Source organism: Diadema setosum, chromosome 13 (genome assembly GCF_964275005.1).
Source record: "Diadema setosum chromosome 13, eeDiaSeto1, whole genome shotgun sequence".
In the NCBI taxonomy this organism is placed as follows: Eukaryota; Metazoa; Echinodermata; class Echinoidea; order Diadematoida; family Diadematidae; genus Diadema; species Diadema setosum.
In genome coordinates, this window is record NC_092697.1 from 34,793,408 (window position 1) to 34,813,645 (window position 20,238).

A 20,238-nucleotide genomic window follows, 5' to 3' on the forward strand; every position below is an offset into this window, starting at 1 on the left:
CACATCATTTACCAGCTCTTTACACTCTACACTAATACTGATGAACATTATATTCCAACTGTCAAAAAAAGAGTCCTTTTCTCCTCTCCTTTCAGACAAGACTTCAAAGGAAATATTTGCAGAGATAAAGTATCGTTGCCTTCATCTCATGTGCATAATACTAGTGGGCAAACAAAGATCTTAAAAATTACAGCGTTCGCATTCCTGCACGTTTGCTGATCAAGGGTCTGCTGATGGTATCAACAATAGCATAGGGAATTAAGGGTAAATCATTCATATGTTTCTAAAAAATATCACCAAGTAAAAATAAATAGTACGGTACCTGATGTCTAACTAATCACAAAGAGTGCGCAAGAGGTGTACACTATGAATCTATACAAACCTTTACAGCACCGGTATCACAGTATATTTCCTGAAGGTCAATGTTCTCGAGTCGTAGACGATAAAAATCAGACATGAAAAGAGGATGTCAGCTGTAGAAACTATCCCAAACATGCATTACAATCATTCCAGAATGTGCAGCATCAGTATGTATTGCTCAATATTCCTGATCCAATTTGAGATAGCGTGTACACGGGACTCGACAAGGTGAGGGCAAATATTTGCCCCTGGCTGTTGGACCTTGATATCAACATGTCCGCACGGGGGAGAAATATTGGAGAGCAAATAGTTCGTGGCAGGTGTAGACTAATTAGAGCTAAACAGAAACTCACACAATGGAAAAATCAAAAGCATGATGCATGCAAACATAAGCCCACATATTATGCGGTTGTGCTATGATTTGAACAAGGAAGAAATAGGCAGGACAATTAAATTTTGAAAAAGATCGATCCCTTTGAAGGATTTTTTTTTTTTCTACGGCGAAGATAATTCTGAAAAAAGAGACACAATCTAAAATCATAAAATTGACCAGTAAAAAATAAAAAGATAAAAAAATAAAAAGATCTGAGAAACATAACTCTAAATCGTAACCTGCTGGATTGTAATGTTGTCATGTTATTACTTTTCATCCGAGCTAGTCCTCTGGTCCACTTCATTTTGTTTTTATTCTTTATCATTATCATTCTTTTCCTTTTTGCGATGATGCACTTCACTTCAGCAAAGAGAACGATGTACCATGGCAAAATATATGTTCATTCCATGTTGCTAAATGAGGGATAGGCCTATTTCTTTTGTCTAAATCTACTTTGTCTGTTTATAAATCATTTAGTTTGCAATGATTTAGGTGTGGAAGTGATAGAGAAATTTGTGTAATGACATTAAACTTTTGATGTTCTGATCAAAAGAGAAACAATTCAACAATTATTAAAGAAAGACCTTCGCATCTTTTCTGTCAACTAGTCTAGAACTAAAGAAGGGCAAGTTTTTTATGTTGAAAAAGTGTCACACACAGGGTAACAATAATCCTCATTAATTAGCACTCAATCTCAAGAAATTAATACAGGAAGCAGTTTTACGTAATCAGTGATACGAATTTGGGGTGCTGTTCGTTATTCCGAAGGTTCGCTATTCCGAAGGGTCGTTATTCCGAAGGGTCGTTAATCCAAAACACGCAAATTCCCTATACCTAGAGGTTCGTTACTCCGAAAATGAAAAAGGGTTCGTTAATCCGAAAATTTGTGGCGATATTCCGAAGGTTCGTTATTTCTAAGATTGGTTAATCCGAAATGAAATTCGGAACAATGAACATTCGGAATAACGAATCTTAGGAATAAAGAGCCTTCGAAATAACGAACCTTCGGAGTAACGAGCTGTAACCACGAATTTGGGGGTCTGGTCAACCAAACACTAGTTGCAACTACCAACACCTTACCATTTGCATATGAAACAAAAACCCAGCATTAGTGCTTCAAAATAGTTCTAAAATGTTAGAGAGAGAAACAACCAATGTAAGAAATTGAATCAGAATAATTGATGTCAAGTATTGTTGAATATATAAAATGTGAACAATAGTTATACATGTAATAAAAATGCTTCCAGACTAAACCGTATACACAGTTATATGCCTAGATGGTTTAATTATTAAGAAAAATAGTGATATCTCCTTAAATTTTATATAGGCTTTATTGCAAAAATTTTACATGGTAGGATGTTTTATGATACATCTGACCTACACAGAGTCTAGACATAGTATTATACACATGTATCTTGAACATTTTTAAAATCACTGCTCCCAAGGGTATACATGACCTTTAAAATGAACCCAGATGAAAATTAAAAATAAACATACCGAGTCTCCATGAGCACAACACTACCAAAACACTGTGTAGTAGAGCCCGTATAAAATACACCTGTCCTGTCAAACGTCCTAATCACACTATCGCGAGATAGCACACCTTGCCTAATTTTTAGGCATCGGGTGTAGGACTACCAATTTGTAGGAAATTTTCTCTGAAGTCACCGCAATGAATATCGAATCCTCCTTATAAGAGTAAAAAGAAGAAAAATTGATATTGTGTTCTCACCGTTCCCCCATGCCCAACTTTCACCCTGCCTCGTGTTTGCAGTCAGCTACGTTATAGTCCCACCACTAATAGGTGTGAACAATTATGTATTTCTTTTCAAATGCATCGCTCCGCTGTGTGCTATTAAAACGCAGCTGCGCACTTCCCTTGATGCCCAGGGACGTTGACCTTTCCCCTTTCACTATTCATACGAGGTCGCGACGGTCGGTCGAAACGTGCGGCTTGTGGAAAAAACAAAACAAAACAAAACACAACAAAACAAAATAAAACGAAACTCAGCTCGAAACAAACAATAGATGGCATTGGGTCGTTGATAAAAGGAAGGGGTACAGTGAAGGGGCAGGTTTGTACAGTGCCACCAAGATGACGAGATTTCTCGCCTTGTCAACCTTTTCGGACCTGAAAAGAAGAGTTCGAATTTTTTGTCTTCTCTCGAGAATAGTCGAGAAGACGAGACCTCAAGGTAACGCGCCTTCCAAGAGCCAAGAGGTTGAAAAGACTACGAGATATCATCTCGTCAAGCTCCTTTGCCTTCTCGGACCCGAGACGGTTGAGAAGGTAAGAAGTTTATATCTAGTCATCTTTTGGTGGCACTTATATCTTCCTTGTAATTTACTGTCTCACTCTCAAGTTTGATTAACCCCACGACTCGCGAATGAGGTACACGGGAAATCCCCGACTGTCATCCATGCTGATGGACGAGTTGTAGTCAGATGAGTTTCATATCCAGTCTGCCTCCCTCTATAGGGCTGTGTTATGCCATCTTTCATCTAGATCTCTTCGCACTCGTAATTTCCACGTTGATTATGCTGGCTATACACTCGTGTTATTGCTATAAACTCTATGTTTTATGACAAATAACTTTATGTTTAAGACAAACAAAACAAAATAACAGGAAAAATTCTATAAAAAAAAAACCAAACAAACCCCAACGCGTTTTCGTTGAAGGATTCAATAAAATTATTTAACTACAACATGAAAAATCCTGACCAATTCCATTGTTGGCGTAAAATAGAGAGAGAGGGAGATAGTCCTCTTTCAGCACAGGACTATATTATCAAACAGGCTACTCAGTTAACGAGAGCCTCGCAACCACACTCCTACCAGGTACCATATTCGAGAACTGAATCGCATCGCCATTCGTTCTTCCCAAGAACTGTAAGGAACTGGAATTCCCTGTCGTCAGAAATTGTTTCAGCGCCATCTGTGGGATCATTTCGAAACCGTCTAACGGTTGATCACAGTGGCTAGTTTTGTTTTGTTTTTTCGTCAAATTTTCTATGTGCTTGTAAATATCTGTGAATAAATTGTATTATAATGTAAATAGCACCAGTCTGCAAGAATCTTCAGTCTATTGAAGGAGGCGAAGAAGAAGAAGAGAGAACACTCCATGGCGGTTCTTTTTGCATAAGAGAGTCCCAAATAAAAGGCGACTTGTTCAATATACTAGTATGCGTCTTCTCTATGACAAAAAAAGAAAGAAAAAGGGCGGGGGGGGGGGGGAGAGGAGCGACCTCCAAGCGAACTCGCAAAGGCATCATATCTCGGACGAGGTCAGGAGGCTTCTTGAAACTTGCCTAGGCCCTCCTATTCGAGGCAAAAAGGCGTCTTGGTATTGGCGCTTTGTGAGTCATCTGCCTTCTACAGTAGTTTGAAGAAAGCATCTTATACAGGCGATTTTTTTTTTTTTTGTATGATAGCTTTTATGTTATTGGCAAGTTTCAACAAGCTAATCACCTTGTCCCTGCACTGACTGTTGTTTAAAAAAAAATGATTTTATATACCCATGCATGCACGCACTCGCTTTAAACAACGATCTCCATACACCGACAGATTTCTTGATATTGAAATCGCAATTTGGTGGACCATTAAATATTCCAGCAAAATGACATTTTCATTTTGCTGGAAATGACATGAAGTATGGCAAAAGAGTTTTTATAACTGTGAAGTTGGAACATTTTGTAAGTAGGCTATTCGCGTGCATCGGTGTAGCTGGATGTCTAGTCTATTATTAATTTTTGTGACAACGTCTTCATGCAATGTGGGTGTGGGAGTGTCTGAGGATGGAGACATCACCACCTCTCTCTATATATTTTTCCCTAGAAAGAACGATTGTTGTTCTCTCTTTTTTTTTGGGGGGGGGTGAAAATATATTTAAAAAAAAAAGAAACAAAAATTCAATGGCTTTCGTATAGCCTGCTCATCTGTGGTATTAAAACGGACACTTCGTTTATTGCAAACTTGAGAAGAAATGGGTATTTCCTCAATTAGTATCGACGTGTCTTTCAAGTTCAAGTTCAACTTTATTTTCATTTCCATTAAATAAACAGGAGAAATTATATTCAATGCATGAACAAAACAAATTTGTAGTAATTTCGATAAACGTACATCAACAAGATACATGTGATGATGAGTAACGACATAATTGCATTTATAAGGTATATACATATGCATATTACACGGATGGGAATGGAAATGGAGGGTCCCACTAAAAAGCCAAGCTTTTACGATATGGGACCCTCAGAAATACATAAAAAACAAATAATGGCTTCATGAAACTACAAACTGTATATATGAAACAAAATCAAAGAAACCTCAAAGAAACCTCTTTAGGAACCGTAGACGTGTATACTCTAAAATATAGGAATCCACTTTTCCTTTTCTCTCCCTATAGGCCCTAGCCTACGCATTTGGCCCTTATCACATAGAATTAGATTACTGAATATGAACTGTTGATTACAGATTAGTGGCTTTAGACCTCTGTAGTAATCGAATAATTAAACATGAAATGCTTATGGCCAAGCTGAAATGACCACAAATCGTTTATTTTCAAAAGTTCATTATTTATTAAAACACAAAGCATTAGTATCATGTGCTTGGGCATGAAGGTTAAAGGCATAATTCACCACTTGCAGATGAAACAAAAAAAAAAGTGAGTTAGGGATAGAAACAGCTACTGTAAAAATTTGAATCCGTAGAATCGATGTTAAGTATTGTTAAATACACAAAATGTGAACGATTCTTTCATAAAAATGTTTCCAGACTTAACCGTCTATACAGTTCTGGTTTATTGAGAAAAAACAGTGATATCTCCTCATATTTTAGGCTTCATTGCAAAATTTTAATGTGGTAGGATCATGTTTTGTAATACAACTGACCTACACATAAGCATCAATCAATATGATTAATTAATGTGATATCTTCAACATTTTTTAATCACTTCTCCCGAAGATAAACAAGAATTTTCAAAGCAATGAACAAGTGTGTCACATTGAATTCAAAGGCATACAAAACACAACCAACAAACTCTTTATTCACTTTGTTATATAGACAGCAAAGCCATTATACGCAAGGAAAGTTGTCTTGGTAATTGTGAAGATTTTTCTTTTTTATGAAGAGTGACAAGGGCTGAATACGAATAGTGTCGACCTTATACAACTTGCTTCTGGTTGGTTAAGTTTTTAACATCTTCAGACTTTTTTATTCATTATAAACTTCCTCGAGGTAACACTTGAACCGTGCTGGAATACAACGCCAAAAATGAATACTTATAGACTTTTACGTATAGTTCGGGGATAGGGCAAGCCGCACGAAACGTAGTTCCGCTCCATCTAATCCTAAATCTCCTTTTGTAGATACTGAAATACAACTTGTGGTAAAATTATCAAACGGAGTTAAGAAGGTTCAAATTTCAAAGATCAAATTAATTTTAATTTCCATCAAATAAACAGAGAAAATCAAAACAAAAATAAAAACGCAAATTAACAGAATACATGTGAAGAAAACATAATTGTATTTTTACGTATGCAGAGTACAAATTGATTAAGGATGGGAATGGAAACGGACGGTCTCACTATAAAAGCAAAAGCTTGTATGATATGGGAACCTCATACGCCATGAAGAAAATGGCCGTCAAAAAAGATAAATTTAAGATAATACAAACCCAGCAACTTTCCCACTTGCGTTTGATTTTGATGAAACTCATATCAGTTTCTTAAATTTTACTCTATTTACAACGGCCACCAAACCAAAGAGACTCCGTAAGACCCCTACTACATTATAATATAACATTGAGTAAACCATCAATGCCTTGGTGTGAATACTGCATGGCGTTACAACGTGTGGAGATTCCGCGGGATCGGAAGGGCATCTTGTGGAGTTCTTGAAGATTTTCATCCGATACTCACTATGCGTATACGAAGTAGATGCGACATAATATCGTGTGTGTATTGCCAAGCTAAAGGAGGCATAAGGGGAGCATTGCGAAGTAGAATCACACGCTTGTCGACATGAAACGGGCACCTTCTCCTCACCGAAAACTGGGAAGCAGTAAGTTACATCAGGGAGGTGGAACCTCCCTGGTTACATCATCGTTATACAGAGATGAGAACTGAATAGGATACCTGTTATGGGAATGGCGTCCCGATAGGAAGACGTAATAAGAAAACACTTTATTTCGATCATCCTCCCGAGAGGTGAATGCTAATCGCTTGGTTTTTGATACGGCTCGTGCGTTTCTCGGTGGATGAGACTGTACATGTACGCAGTACATGTCGTGTGAGAGCACACCTGTGCGTGATAAGAACGTGGCTTCCGAACACAGAGGGTTACACACGATCCATCACTAAAGCCTCGCGCCAAAAGGAGGTCTCCCTATGAGTATGTCGACATTGGACAATAAATAGAAATGATCAGAATGAAAACAACCGTGATAGCGGCGAATTTACTCAGCAGGTTTGGCATCTGCAGACACGAAGAGGAATGAGATGGTATGTATTATTGACCTGTTACGTGATTCAGAGATAAGCCCCTTGAAATAGGGGATGCAGGGATGATGTATACAAGCTATACTTGCCTCGCCTCTGACAAAATAGGATTTTTTTTAAGGCTGAATATCATACTGAGGATTGAGGTATCAATTACTCGAAGAACCCGGGATCTTCTTGATTTCTTGCTGTTGATTTTCGTTTTAGAGCACATACAAAGTGTTAATATGTCAAACGGATGGAAGATAGTTTTGGTTGAGATGGGGGATTCAGATTCAAATTTTTGCGAGACAATGAGAAACCATTTATTCTACGAGACATGAAAACATAATATAATGATTATAAAAACAAAGTAACACAAAGTGGTTTTACGTGTAATTAAAGATGGGTTCAATCTTTTATCAGGACCTCTTTGTTTCTGGATGCATATCCCAGCCATTTCAAAACCAATTTTCATGAAATAAACTTTTAATTCCTTTTAGGATTGTATACTTTTTAATATTTTCGTAAGAGGTTTCTCATTATCTGACAAAGAAGTCGGAAACATGAAGCTCCATCTCAACCCTGACTATAATAACCATCTTTAAAGCAATTATGTATTGAAGAAGAACCGCTACAGTTGTATAGTTGAATTCTTGTGGAGTTCATTCTGAAAAACACCCAAAGAACATACTGAAGACAATCACCGGAAAGACAATGTTTCATTGCTGATTTGAGAGACATCACAGGGGGTATGTTGATTACCTCCGCCAAGGGGGAGGTTATGTTTAAGTATTTGCGGCTTATGTAGTGAGCTTTGGAGTAATTTAAGCCCATCGCACACAATAATTGAAGATGATGTAAGTCAGATTAAAACAACTGTTTTTGTTTGTTAGTCTCTTTTTTTGCCAAAGATTATTCCTTCTTGCTCCTGGCATCACATTTATCATTATGACAAATTCTTGTACATGTACAGTGTATGTCTTAGATTTTTATGATTTTATCGTGAGTTTTGTAATGCAGGATCACAAAAGATTTATTATCCTTCAGCGAATCCGTTCCAGAAATTGTGGTTGTAGACATACGTGTCCAAATTACTGATCAGCAGAAGTCAACAAGGAGTGGATGTTGCAGGATCTTGACATATAAACAGGCAAGCATGCAAAGTTGAAAGGATTCTTTAAAATCAGTGGAGTCTGTCATGCATATATTTATGACCTCTGTCAAAGTCACGAGAAAAACAAAGTGAATATCATGCTGACTGCATTATGGAAGTTAGAGGAGGAACATAAACACGTCACTCCATCGTCTGCCAGGGAACATACATATCGTATGGGATGCAAGGTATAGATGTATTCAATATGAGTGAATAATGGTTGTTGATTTGTTTGGGTTTTTTTCTGTCATTTTGCTGTGGCATATATGTTTTGTTTGTATTTTTCTTGTTGATTTCATTGTGGCAGTTTCTCTTGTCATTCTGACCTCTTCAAAATAAACTGCAGGACTTGCATTTCTTGAGGGCAGAATTACAAAGTGGATGGGACAGTCTGGCCATCTATGATCATCATGCCTCGCCTTCTGCGACAGTGTTGCAAAGTCATATTCCCTACATCCCTCAGGGGCAAGGTATGGCACAGGGAATGTGAGATATATAGATATACAGATCCAGTCAATGTTTGAGACGACTTCTATGAATAGAAATGTGGAAATTTCATAAAGCCTGAGAATAGATTGGCTTTGATGTTTCCAAGACTTTCACGCAACAGTGCTATCACTCCCAATAACAGCTGTACACTTTCTGCCGTCTTTTCAAAAGCGTGATCCATATTGCCGATCAGGACTTGTGAAATTATTTTTCACTAACATTTTTTTACATGTAAACTTGCAATAGATATATATCCACAATAGCGGTCTAAGAAATAAGTGCTCTCCCTTTGCAAGACGACATGAATAAAATTTATGTCAGGCCACTTATGACAATACATATATGGTGATATTTTGCCTTCGTTTTCTGGGTGTCAGTCATGCAGCATATAAAAATTACGAATTATAAACTCGCCGTAGATGGCATGGATGGTGTCATTGCCTCCTTTTCCCCTGCGATTTACGGTCACTCAGATCTTTGCTGAATTTGCATTTTTCAATGAAATTGAGCAAAAGAATAATAAACTTCTCAACAAATCATTCTAGAACTGTAAAAAAAAGATACAAGGGGGAAGGGGTTGTGATGGCCAGATTTTAACCAAAAATATGTTGTTTTTTATGTTATTGCTATATAAACCCATGAGCGACTTGTGAGGCAATGACATAACCACTTGATCTGTATTGCAAATTAGTAAATGAATTCGACTGTTGAATATTGTGAAACTGTGAACCTTTCATGCTCCATAGCTATCTTTTTTTTTCCAATGTAAGGCATCTTCAACCTTTTCTGTTTGTTTTCATAGTCAATATATCGTCGGGCGAGAACCAGAAGGGCGCTATCAGGTTCAAAGATTCGAGCGTAGATAAAATGGAACAATAGATTTTCATGAAAGAAAAACGTTTATTTGATTATTTGATCAAAAGTGAGTAGATTTATAAGCATTGCTCCTAATATCAGCTAAACTAACGCTCTTGTGATTTTTATTCGTAACATTTTACTGAAAACGCAAATGATTTAAAACTGAAATCATAATGTAGAGGAGATGGAGCTCTATGTGATGCCAATTTTAATTCAATACCCCCAAAATTGCAATAACGGCCTTCTGGTTCTGAGCCGACGATATAATATAGAATGGATATTCACCTCAAAGGGCAGGCGTACCCGACGTCAAAGTTGATCACGTTGCTCCCAAAAGTCATTTAAGATCAGATGCTTAATTGGCCATTGGCAGTATTTATTCATGTTTTGTCTGGGAATCTTATTTTTCATGCTTACTATCCAAACTTATAATGGCGATATGTATAGTAGCATTTGCCATCTTTGTCAAGACTTACCCCAATAGGCCGCCCGGGATAGCTCCCTGTGGTGCGCTGAAACCCCAGACTGCCAGATCAATCAAAAAAAAAAAAAAATAAAAAAAATAATGGACGTAGAAAGAGAGTGGAGCATAGTAGCATAATCATTCTGCTGTAGCTTTGGATTGTCATTACTCCCCTTATATACTGCAAATACGCTGAGGAAGGTTAGAGTATATTTACATTAATCTTTATTCTACAGCAATGTGCACTTCAAATTATAATATCTGCCAATATTACTTTAGTATTAGTTTCTTTTCAGTGAAGGCTTGTCTGCTAGAGCTAAAGTTATCATTCTACAGTTTGTAAAATCATGGCTACTTGTGTTTATATGGAGGGTGTTGATAGTGAGAATTATTCGCCATGTTCATGCTTCTCTCACATTCAATAGCAGGTCATCTCATCTAAGATGTGTAAGTGATTTTGACCGGTTTTACTGTTCATTGACTCGTATGGTGTTAGTATTTTTCGTACATTGCACCATCATTTGCCTCAAACAGCATAACTCACTCATTACTCATATCAGATATATATATATATATATATATATATATATATACATATACATATATTCCTGTAATGCAGTTTTAGCAGACTCCTACAATATCACCATCTGGAAACCTTTGTTAGAAAAAGAAGCCACACATCTATCCATGTGGTGCTAAATTCAAAGCACACACCCATCCTATATATAGTTTATCATAACAAGATAGCTGAACTGTTTAAGAGTACAGTATTTATCTTCCATCAAAATAACAATTGATTATCTCCCTATATACTTTATGCACATTTCAATTCAATAGTACAGTTAAAATCCAACCCTAGACACGTGAAGAATATTGATTTCATTAATTCCCAAACTCTATTGGTACCTTATAGTATTGCACATATTACTCATATTACTCTAGGACACTTTGTCTACTCAAATTGTGGTGTAAGCTCAGCTTGTTGATTCAAAACATCAATAAAATCCAGTCATGCCATGAAATACAAGTGCTGTCACCTTCGTGTAATTAGGCCCGAAAAACTAAAAGCAGACGCCAATTCTGTCTCTTTTATTCATAACAATGCCTTCCGCATATACCATAAATTCACCTGTTTTCGTGCCACGCTGTATCAACTGTGATGTGTTTCCTTTGCTGGTATTCGGTGTATCTGCTTAATTCACTAGTGATAAAGTTGTTGTCCAGCTGCTTGAGTTAATTATGATGGTGATTTCAATACTGCTGTATAGAAAATCTCTTTCTCTCCTTTCTGATCTCTCCTTCTTTCACTTCTCTTATAATCTATTCCATGCTCTTCTCTCTATCTTATATAACTCTCTTCTCTTCTGGGCTACATTTCCCTCATCTCTCCCTTATCATCATTTTTTTTTTTCTTTTTTTCCCCCCTGGTCTCCTTGTACTTCCCACGAACATGATATATATATCTACATTAGGTCTCAACTACTCAGCTTGCGTACTTACAGAAAATCCTCAAAGTGCGGAAGTATATAGTTCACCGCTTCTATCCTTTTGTTTATTTAGTAATGCTTATTTTCATTTCATTTCATTTTAATTATTTCATTTTCAATAGAGTGTCAGTGTACAAAACATAGCACAACACAAAGAAAAAAAAATTATATTGCATACATCGAAATAATTGATATTAACGAAATAAAATGAAAAATAATTTAATGAATACATGCTATATATATACCGTTAAGTTACCATTCATAATCATACAATTATAACTTGTGTATTGGCGTATCGTCCATTGTATAGATCATGTTTACCAAGCATTAGCAGGAAATAAGACATATTTAATCTAGAAAATTTATAATTGTCATGCTGAAATCGACAACAACAACAACATATACTGTATATCTAGTTCACAGAGTTTTCTACCTCCTGGGACAGACCCGGAGACTCTATGGGCAGACCCAGCTCATGGAACAGAAAAGTCTTACATTTACAAACTACTCGGAGATGTAAGGCAACATGAAAATATGAATATGGAATTAAATTGGTGACATTATGCCAAGTAAATGTAGAAGTCACATGTTAGCAGGCAATGAAATTAGAAACACGCAAAATAATTTTAGGAACTATATAGCACGAAATTATGATTCCATGAAAACTACCATGTCAGGTTGGTCTAGCCAATTTTGTCTTATAAAGGTCTTCTCAATCAAAAATGTTGCGAGTAAATGTCACTCCCTTCGTACCAGATTTCAAAATCTTTTCGACAGGACCCATAATTCAATTCAATTCAATTCAATTCAAACTTTATTTCATTTTTCGAAAAGAACATAAACATTTCCCTTTCATTGGTAACAGAGAATAAGGTTACATAATCAAAACAAAGTAAAATTGAAAAGAGAACACAATTGTGGAACCTTGGGGTAACAAATAATGTTGTAATGAAAATTGACTGAAGTGATATAGACGATATAACATTACACAAAATATCGAAAAATGGAGGGACCCACTAAAAAGGCAATGCTTGTAGAATGTGAGCCCCTCAGGTACAGAATGTCAATAGAAAATGAAATGATGCAAAAAGGGGAAAAAAGATCGGGAATAAAGTCAGATGAAAAAAAAGGTCTGGAAGCCCAATAAGAAGACAGAGTAACGGACAGACACACATACACAGGCGAATGAACATTAAACGAGACTTTACCCGAGAGATGTGGTCCACACATAAACGTGCAATACTTTATCAGTCATTGTAATTACCATGGTAGCAACTGCACATTCTTGTAGTGGAATTCTTGGTCCCCGGCGTAGATCATGGATCATAATTATCGTTGGATTGTAGTGTGCTTCTTTTTAAAAGGAAAATGGTTTTCCCAAAACATCTCGACGGAAGAATTTCATGAATTTGAATAATTACGCAGTACCCGCTGCATGCTGTAAGGATTAGAACCAACACTTGCTGTCGGGCGGAAGCTCGGTGGTCTTGTGGAGATGACGCCTGTCATGAGATCAGGAGGTCGTAGGTTCGAATCCTGTTTTATCATGGCTACTTCTAAAACACTGATCAATTCAGTGCTTATTTACGTCGATGTAGGGCAATTTGTCAATCAGTTGCAATGAAAATGGTTTTGTTCTGTGCATTTGTGCCTTCCAGAGGTGCGCAGCAGCACTCTTCCACCTGCTCTTCTACTGTGTTATCATCAGTGTGGGGTTTACTGTCTACCAGTGGGTGTGGACCGCGATGCTATTCAAGATGCATCCAGGAGGAAACCCGTGTAGAAGCCGTGATGAATGCACACGGCGGGCCGCCCGGAAGGAAGGGGCGGCTGCGTCTATCAAGACGACTACCATGTGGCTCAGAGCTATGGCGGGAAAAGGAATATCCTTGGAGCCCAAAAACTGGAATGGACAAGGGTACAAGTCAGTCTCAAGAAACAGGGTAAGAATACAGACGTGCAAATTAGAGCGTTTAGGATGGTTTTGAAGAAACTTCTGTGTAACAAGAAAATAGTAGATACCGGTATATGTGTGTAAAAAAGGGTACATGGACATTGGACATAGTGAAGTTGATGTGGGAAATTGTCTTCGATTAGCTACGAACTAGTTAAATGTCAGTAACACAAGTACTCCTGTAAACATAGCTTCATACAGCTAACAGCCTTCTTTCAACAATAATACCCTTTAGATTTCCAAAATTTGTTACTGGTAGAAATAATGAGAACCCCATGTTAAAAATCTGTCAAGTTGATGTTAATGCATCAAACTGCTTTATGAATTTCGATGGGAAATAGGATCTTCCATCATACTTTGTATTTCTCTGAAGTATGCTTTTAATGAACTTTGAGGCAAGACAAATGATTTTGTTATAATCACAGTTCATTTTCCCAGTGTTCTTTATAACAAGAGTCCACCGTATATTGGCAACAAAAACAAAGTTTGTACAAGTCGAAGTGGCGCACTTTTTTTTTTCTTTTTCTTTGTTTTTTGGCAGGCGTTGCGGCACTGTAAGCAGTGTGCTTTGGTCACAAGTTCGGGCCACCTCAGCGGCAAGCGAGCAGGCAAGGAGATTGACAGGGCGGAATGTGTCATCCGAATGAACGCTGCCCCAACTCTGAATTACGAACGAGATGTCGGAAGCAGGACCACCTTCCGGGTCATAGGTCACAGAAACTTCCCGAGAATGTTCGACACGGAACGTGAAAGACAGTTGTACTTTGTGAATCGGACCACAAAGTCGGAGGCAATAGTCGTTCTGTGGTTGTACAGTGTGAATGTCAAGAAGAACCTAGAACTGATTCTCTCCAGGAAGTATGCCAAACAGTACAAAAATGTCAGCTTTTACTTGACACAAGAGGAGGTGATGAACAGGAATGTTAAACTCTTTTACCAGGAGCTGGGAATATCTGAGTAAGATTTGTTGCGGCATATCCTTTTACTTTCTTTGTTGTTGTTGTTGTTGTTGTTGCTGTTGTTGTTTTGTGACAGTTGTATATTCTCATGCAAAATATCCTGTGATGTAATGTCATGTACACACAATGTGATGCAACAGTAATTATGTCTGCCATGTGGAATAATTGTTTTATCTCATGTTTCAAGTAATGAACACTGTTTTATCTCATGTTTCAAGTAACGAACACTGTTTTAACGAAATTTCCCTTATCACGAAGCCATTTTCGAGCGCCAATGACAAAGAAAAACAGATTAAATGTGCTCCGTTATAACGAAATGCAGATCGCTCACGAAATCACACGGCAGAGCAATCTAGCTATACATATAGCGTCTCTTCATATGCTAACGCTTAATATTTTAGTGTAATCAAACAGAAATTGCCCTGCTTTCATTCCTTGTATCACACACCGTTCTCGAGGATAACTTGCGGTATTACATGCTAGTCCGAAAAGAAATAAAGTTCGTTATTCCGAAACACACTAATTCCGTATATAGACCTGCCTAGATGTTCGCTCATGAAATGGAGTTTGTCATTCAGAAAGTTCGTTATTCCTAGTATACGTCGATCCGTAAAATTAAACAGGGTTCGAAGGTTCGTTAATCTGAAAATGATAGGAATCTCGTTATTCTGAAGGTTCGTTAATCGGAGAACGAAATAAGCTATGTTAATCCAAAAAAAAAAAAAGAAGAAGAAGAAGTCATTGTAGATCACACTAACACATTTTCGAAATTACGAACGTATTATTTTCGGAGTAACAAATCTTCGGAATAACAAATCTCTCGTATATTTTCGGATCAACGAACCTTCGGAATAACGAACCGTATATTTCACTTTCGCAATGTCGAAATTTGGGAATTACGAACTTTCGAAATTACGAACCTAACGAACCTTATTCCATTTTCACATCAATGAACCCTCTGAACAAGGAACCTTACTTCATTTTCTGATTAAGAAATCTTCGGAATAACGAATCATGGCAATAGGGAACCTTCGGAGTATGGAACTGTAACCGAATCGCAGAAACTGTAACTATCACTTTTTATACACGTGTTTCAGACTATAAGCTTGAAATTACAGACTGCTTTATGATCTCTCTTAATGTACGATTTAAACGAAATTGGTGAGATAGCATCGCAATCAACATTACTTTTCAGCGTCTAATGAGTAATCAAGATAGCATGCGGTTTGCATGTATTCGCCATATACTCTATTTGTTCCGTTATAACGAAATTACGATACAACGAAAGAAGACTGCCGGTCCCGAGGACTTCGTTATAACGGGATTACACTGTACATGGTGATATAAAATCGTCACCTAATACTGAAAAGTGCAAATGGTATGTGACCCTACATCACAAAATATACAAAAAAGTCACTTGGGCTGCTCTGCCAGTATGCCTGAATATTGTATGTATTTTGAGTTAAATTAGTTCCCGACAGACATAACCATTTTGCGGTTTATGTAAATACAAAATTTGATCGTATAAAATTCAGTATCAAGTTTGTAGACAATCTTTATTGTCTATCGTCGTTTTCATTAATTGCCACGTCTAAGATGTGAAAATGAGCATGAATACTTTATATTATCTCTAAAATCATTTATTATAGAAGTTTGACATAATCATGAATATAATGTTGTTAATGAGTGTACTGAGTTCTTGGAAAATCGGATGATCCCCTCACATTGATTGTGATTTAAAATCCTATTTTTGTTCCACACACAGTAAATGGAAACTCAGTGCACTTGAACAAACATGTGAATAGGCCTACCTTTTAGGTTCCTTTTCTCAGAAGTTATGCTCCTATCTTTGTTTGTTCTTTTTTGTTATTCGTTTTGCTGGATTAGGAAAATCCTTTGGAGGGTCATTTTTATTGGTCACTCTGAGGTTAGAATCGCATCTGATGACCGTTTGCTTGTAATACAAAACATGCAAAGGATCAGCTATGTTTAAGTAGAGCATTTAGTCAATTACAGGGTATACTGTGGATATGTGACCTATTACAACTTATGTTAATGGTGCCCAATAATTGATGGTCTTAAGTTGTTTTGGGTTTGTTTGTTTTTTCAGGCCCGAAGCTTATTTATCCTGCTTGTACTCCAATAACTTGCAATTATATACAGTTTTGATAAAATCATCTTTTAAAATCAGTTGTGCGGGATATAACAAACCAACTGTGTTGAACAAACAGAATTGGCCTACTCAGAACACCATAGTAACATGTTTCATGAAAACATAAAATATTCAGATTTCACAACGTTCTTCAACTTTGAAGTTCAGTCGAGGTAAAGATATCAGTGTTAATTTTTTCCTCAAATTTCGTACAGTGATGAATCAGAAATAGAGAGTTTATTGACCTTACTTTTTATCCCCTTTCAGACCAAAAGGTAAACTATGGATGTCCACTGGTTGGGTAGCCATGCTTTTTGCGCTAGAGGTGTGTGATTCAACAGATGTCTATGGAATGATATACGACGACTACTGCAAGTAAGTGTGACATAGATGTGTTTTAAACCAAATAATTGATATGTTGTGTAGTATATTACAGACTCTTGCAATTGTTTAAATCCAGATTATGCTGTGTTGTGTGTGTGTGTATGTGTGTGTGTGTGTGTGCGCGCGCGCGTGTGGATATGAAGGAGGGCATATTTATTATGATACATGACAAGACATCCGGCTAGACGTCTGGCTCTATCTGTCAAAGTTTTGCATTTAATACAGCTGTGATGTAACTGGGCTGAAGTGCCGGAGTGCACTCACCAAAGGGCCGAGTCTTTCAGCTGTTAGGCAAACAATAAAACATGCTTCATCTTCTTAAACGTGTACAATTGTAGTTCAATACCGATTCAATGATAAGAGTGTCGCCATTTTACAATGCCATATTCAAGTACATAATTTAATATATGCCTCTTACAGTGCTATGTTCATGTTTGTTACACAGTAGGTCCCAGAATCCCTTTACAACTGTTTTCCAGAGTATTTAAAAAACACTGAATAAGTGTTCACTAAATCAAATTCATGAAATTTTTCTGTCGAGATGTTTACATTGCAACTGATTGACAAATTGCCACTAAAACACTGATCAATTCAGTGCTTATTTACGTCGATGTAGGACGATTTGTCAATCAGTTACAATGAAAACATCTCAACGGAAGAATTTCAAGAATTTTATTAATTAAGCAGTACCCGCTGCATGCTATAAGGATTAGAACCAACACTTGCTGTCGGGCGGAAGCTCGGTGGTCTAGTGGAGATGACGCCTGTCCGGAGATTAGGAAGTCGTAGGTTCGAATCCTGCTCGAGTGTTCACTTATATTGCCTGCCTTATATTATGTATGTCGGCTAGGATTCAGTCACTTAGTTCATGTTGATAAGGTATTGCACCAAGGCAAAACTGAAGAGTCCCCCAGTATAGCCACTTGATGGGAGAATAAGTTGGATTTGCCCGTATACAGTACAACTCCATTATAACGAACACGATTATAACGACATTCACGTTACAACAAAGTAAAAATTCAAGTCTCTATGATCTATATTCCCTAACGTATTTTACTGTTCGACTATAAGGTAATTTCGATATAACAAAAGAAATCTGCCCGTCCCGAGGACTTTGCTATAACGGGAGTCGCCTGTAGGCCAACTATAATCATGCACACAATTCATTAAGCATAAAAAAAACCGCATTCATAATCTATGATTCAGTGGAATAAGATGTTATTTGAGAAGGTCTCGAACCAACGAGGTGCCGCTGAGTTGGTTTAAACTACTCCACAGTTGACTAATCTATTGCATACAACTCCAAATGCTCACTAACTCTGAGTATCATAGTGCGGGTGCTGTTCGTTATTCCGAAGGTTCGCTATTCCGAAGGTTCGTTATTCCGAAGGTTCGTTAATCCGAAGCACACAAATTCCCTATACCTAGAGGTTCGTTAATCCGAAAATGAAAAAGGGTTCGTTAATCCAAACATTTGTGGCGTTATTCCGAAGGTTCGTTGATCCGAAGATTTGTTAATCCCAAAATGAAATTCGGAATAACGAACCGTCGGAATAACGAATCTTCGGACTGAAGAGCCTTCGGAATAACGAACCTTAGGAATAACGAGCTGTAACCCATAATACAACCTTCAGTGGAGTCCTGTTACGTGTGTACATGTTTGTGTATGTTGTGGAGGCATATGTGTATGTTTATACATAAAGTTAATTGGCGTCCCTCTGCTAAAATTGAAGGAGAATGAAGTGTTCAGTATGCCTACCAGGGCTGCTACCTTTAGTGATGCCTAAATCACTTTAAAATCATTGCCATTATACAAAGTCCCAGTGTGGTTTGTTTCAATGTGTCCTGATACGATTCAAAGAATTCAAATGATATTATGATGAAAGAATCAAAGGAGCTACAGTAATATTACTAATAATAATGCCCTAATAGGGCATCCACACCTGCAGCCGGTATGGGAAATTCAAGTGAGTCACTTGAAAAATAAACCGTCTGCAATGAGTTAAAATTGATTGCTTGATTGTCCAATCACCAAGTGAAACTAGATACAATAAAACTATGAAAAATGTCAATATCTAAAATTTCTTTTTTCTCTGGTGATTGTTGGTTTAGGGAGCACCCCAGGGACAGAACATACTATCACTACTTTGACAAGATAAAGAGGGAGTGTGCATACTACACGCGCAGTGAAAAACGTCTTACCTCAGGGCACAAGTTCATGACGGAAAAAGTGGCGTTTGCGCGCTGGGCCTCCCTCTACAAGATCCGATTTCACCTGCCTTCATGGGCCAACCACAGCTATGACCCCAAGGTCCGCAAGGAGACAGTCTTCCAAAAAGAGTATTTGCTCCACCAGGAGAAGTTGAGGAACAAAACCGAAGAGGATAAATCCAGTGGGGAAGTTGTTCGGACGTTTGGTGATGAAGATCAAGAAAATTAGGAGAATGAAAGACATTCCATCAAAATGCCAGCAGTACAAACACGTTTCATCACTTATCTATTACATTTGAGGGGAACAAAATAATTGATTATGCAATGTTATTTGAATTTTCCATCGAAATATCAGCTCAGTATCACCTCAGCCTTATAGGAGCAAACTTTTATAATCATTAGATAATTTTGATCTAATTTGTTGATGTGCAGTTGTAATCAGCGTGGCACGGAACTCTACCAAAATAGGTTAGACGTCAGTGTGGAAGGATTGTTATGTTGTACAGAAAAAAAAAAGGATTATAAGGAATTATCAGATCAGTATATTCAGAATACTGATTGCTGAAAACTGTAATTTCCCGTTTGGAGAGCAGATGAAAATTATTGTGCAAACCAGTGAATCAGTAAGATTTGATAATGTGACTGCTTAACGGTCGATGCGTTTACTTAAAAGTCTGTATTGCATTGCAGTGGAGTGCTAATATACGATGTAGTAGAGACCGGCTAGCTTTTAGACCTTGATCAAACCTGCCTGTCAATTCAAAATAATTTGTGCTAAAGATAGTGACTTTTTAAGGGTTAGGAGCAATTCGCTGTCATGCAAAAGAAAGTGAAATAATTTAACTAGGCTCACTGGAATGGTAATACATGATTGCACAGCGCACGCACTCCCGTTATAACGTACACGATTATATA

The 20,238-nt window shown here is 37.4% G+C and overlaps 1 protein-coding gene across 1 annotated transcript; it reads left to right on the top strand.

Moving 5' to 3' along the window:
- Positions 1-2,828: 2,828 nt before the first annotated feature.
- LOC140236617 (alpha-N-acetyl-neuraminyl-2,3-beta-galactosyl-1,3-N-acetyl-galactosaminide alpha-2,6-sialyltransferase-like) lies at positions 2,829-19,935 on the top strand. The gene is made up of 5 exons (XM_072316538.1): positions 2,829-3,023; positions 13,322-13,606; positions 14,159-14,574; positions 16,996-17,103; positions 19,225-19,935. The coding sequence occupies exons 1-5, from the start codon at positions 2,829-2,831 to the stop codon at positions 19,550-19,552; spliced, it is 1,332 nt and encodes a 443-aa protein (XP_072172639.1). The 3' UTR covers positions 19,553-19,935.
- Positions 19,936-20,238: the final 303 nt, after the last annotated feature.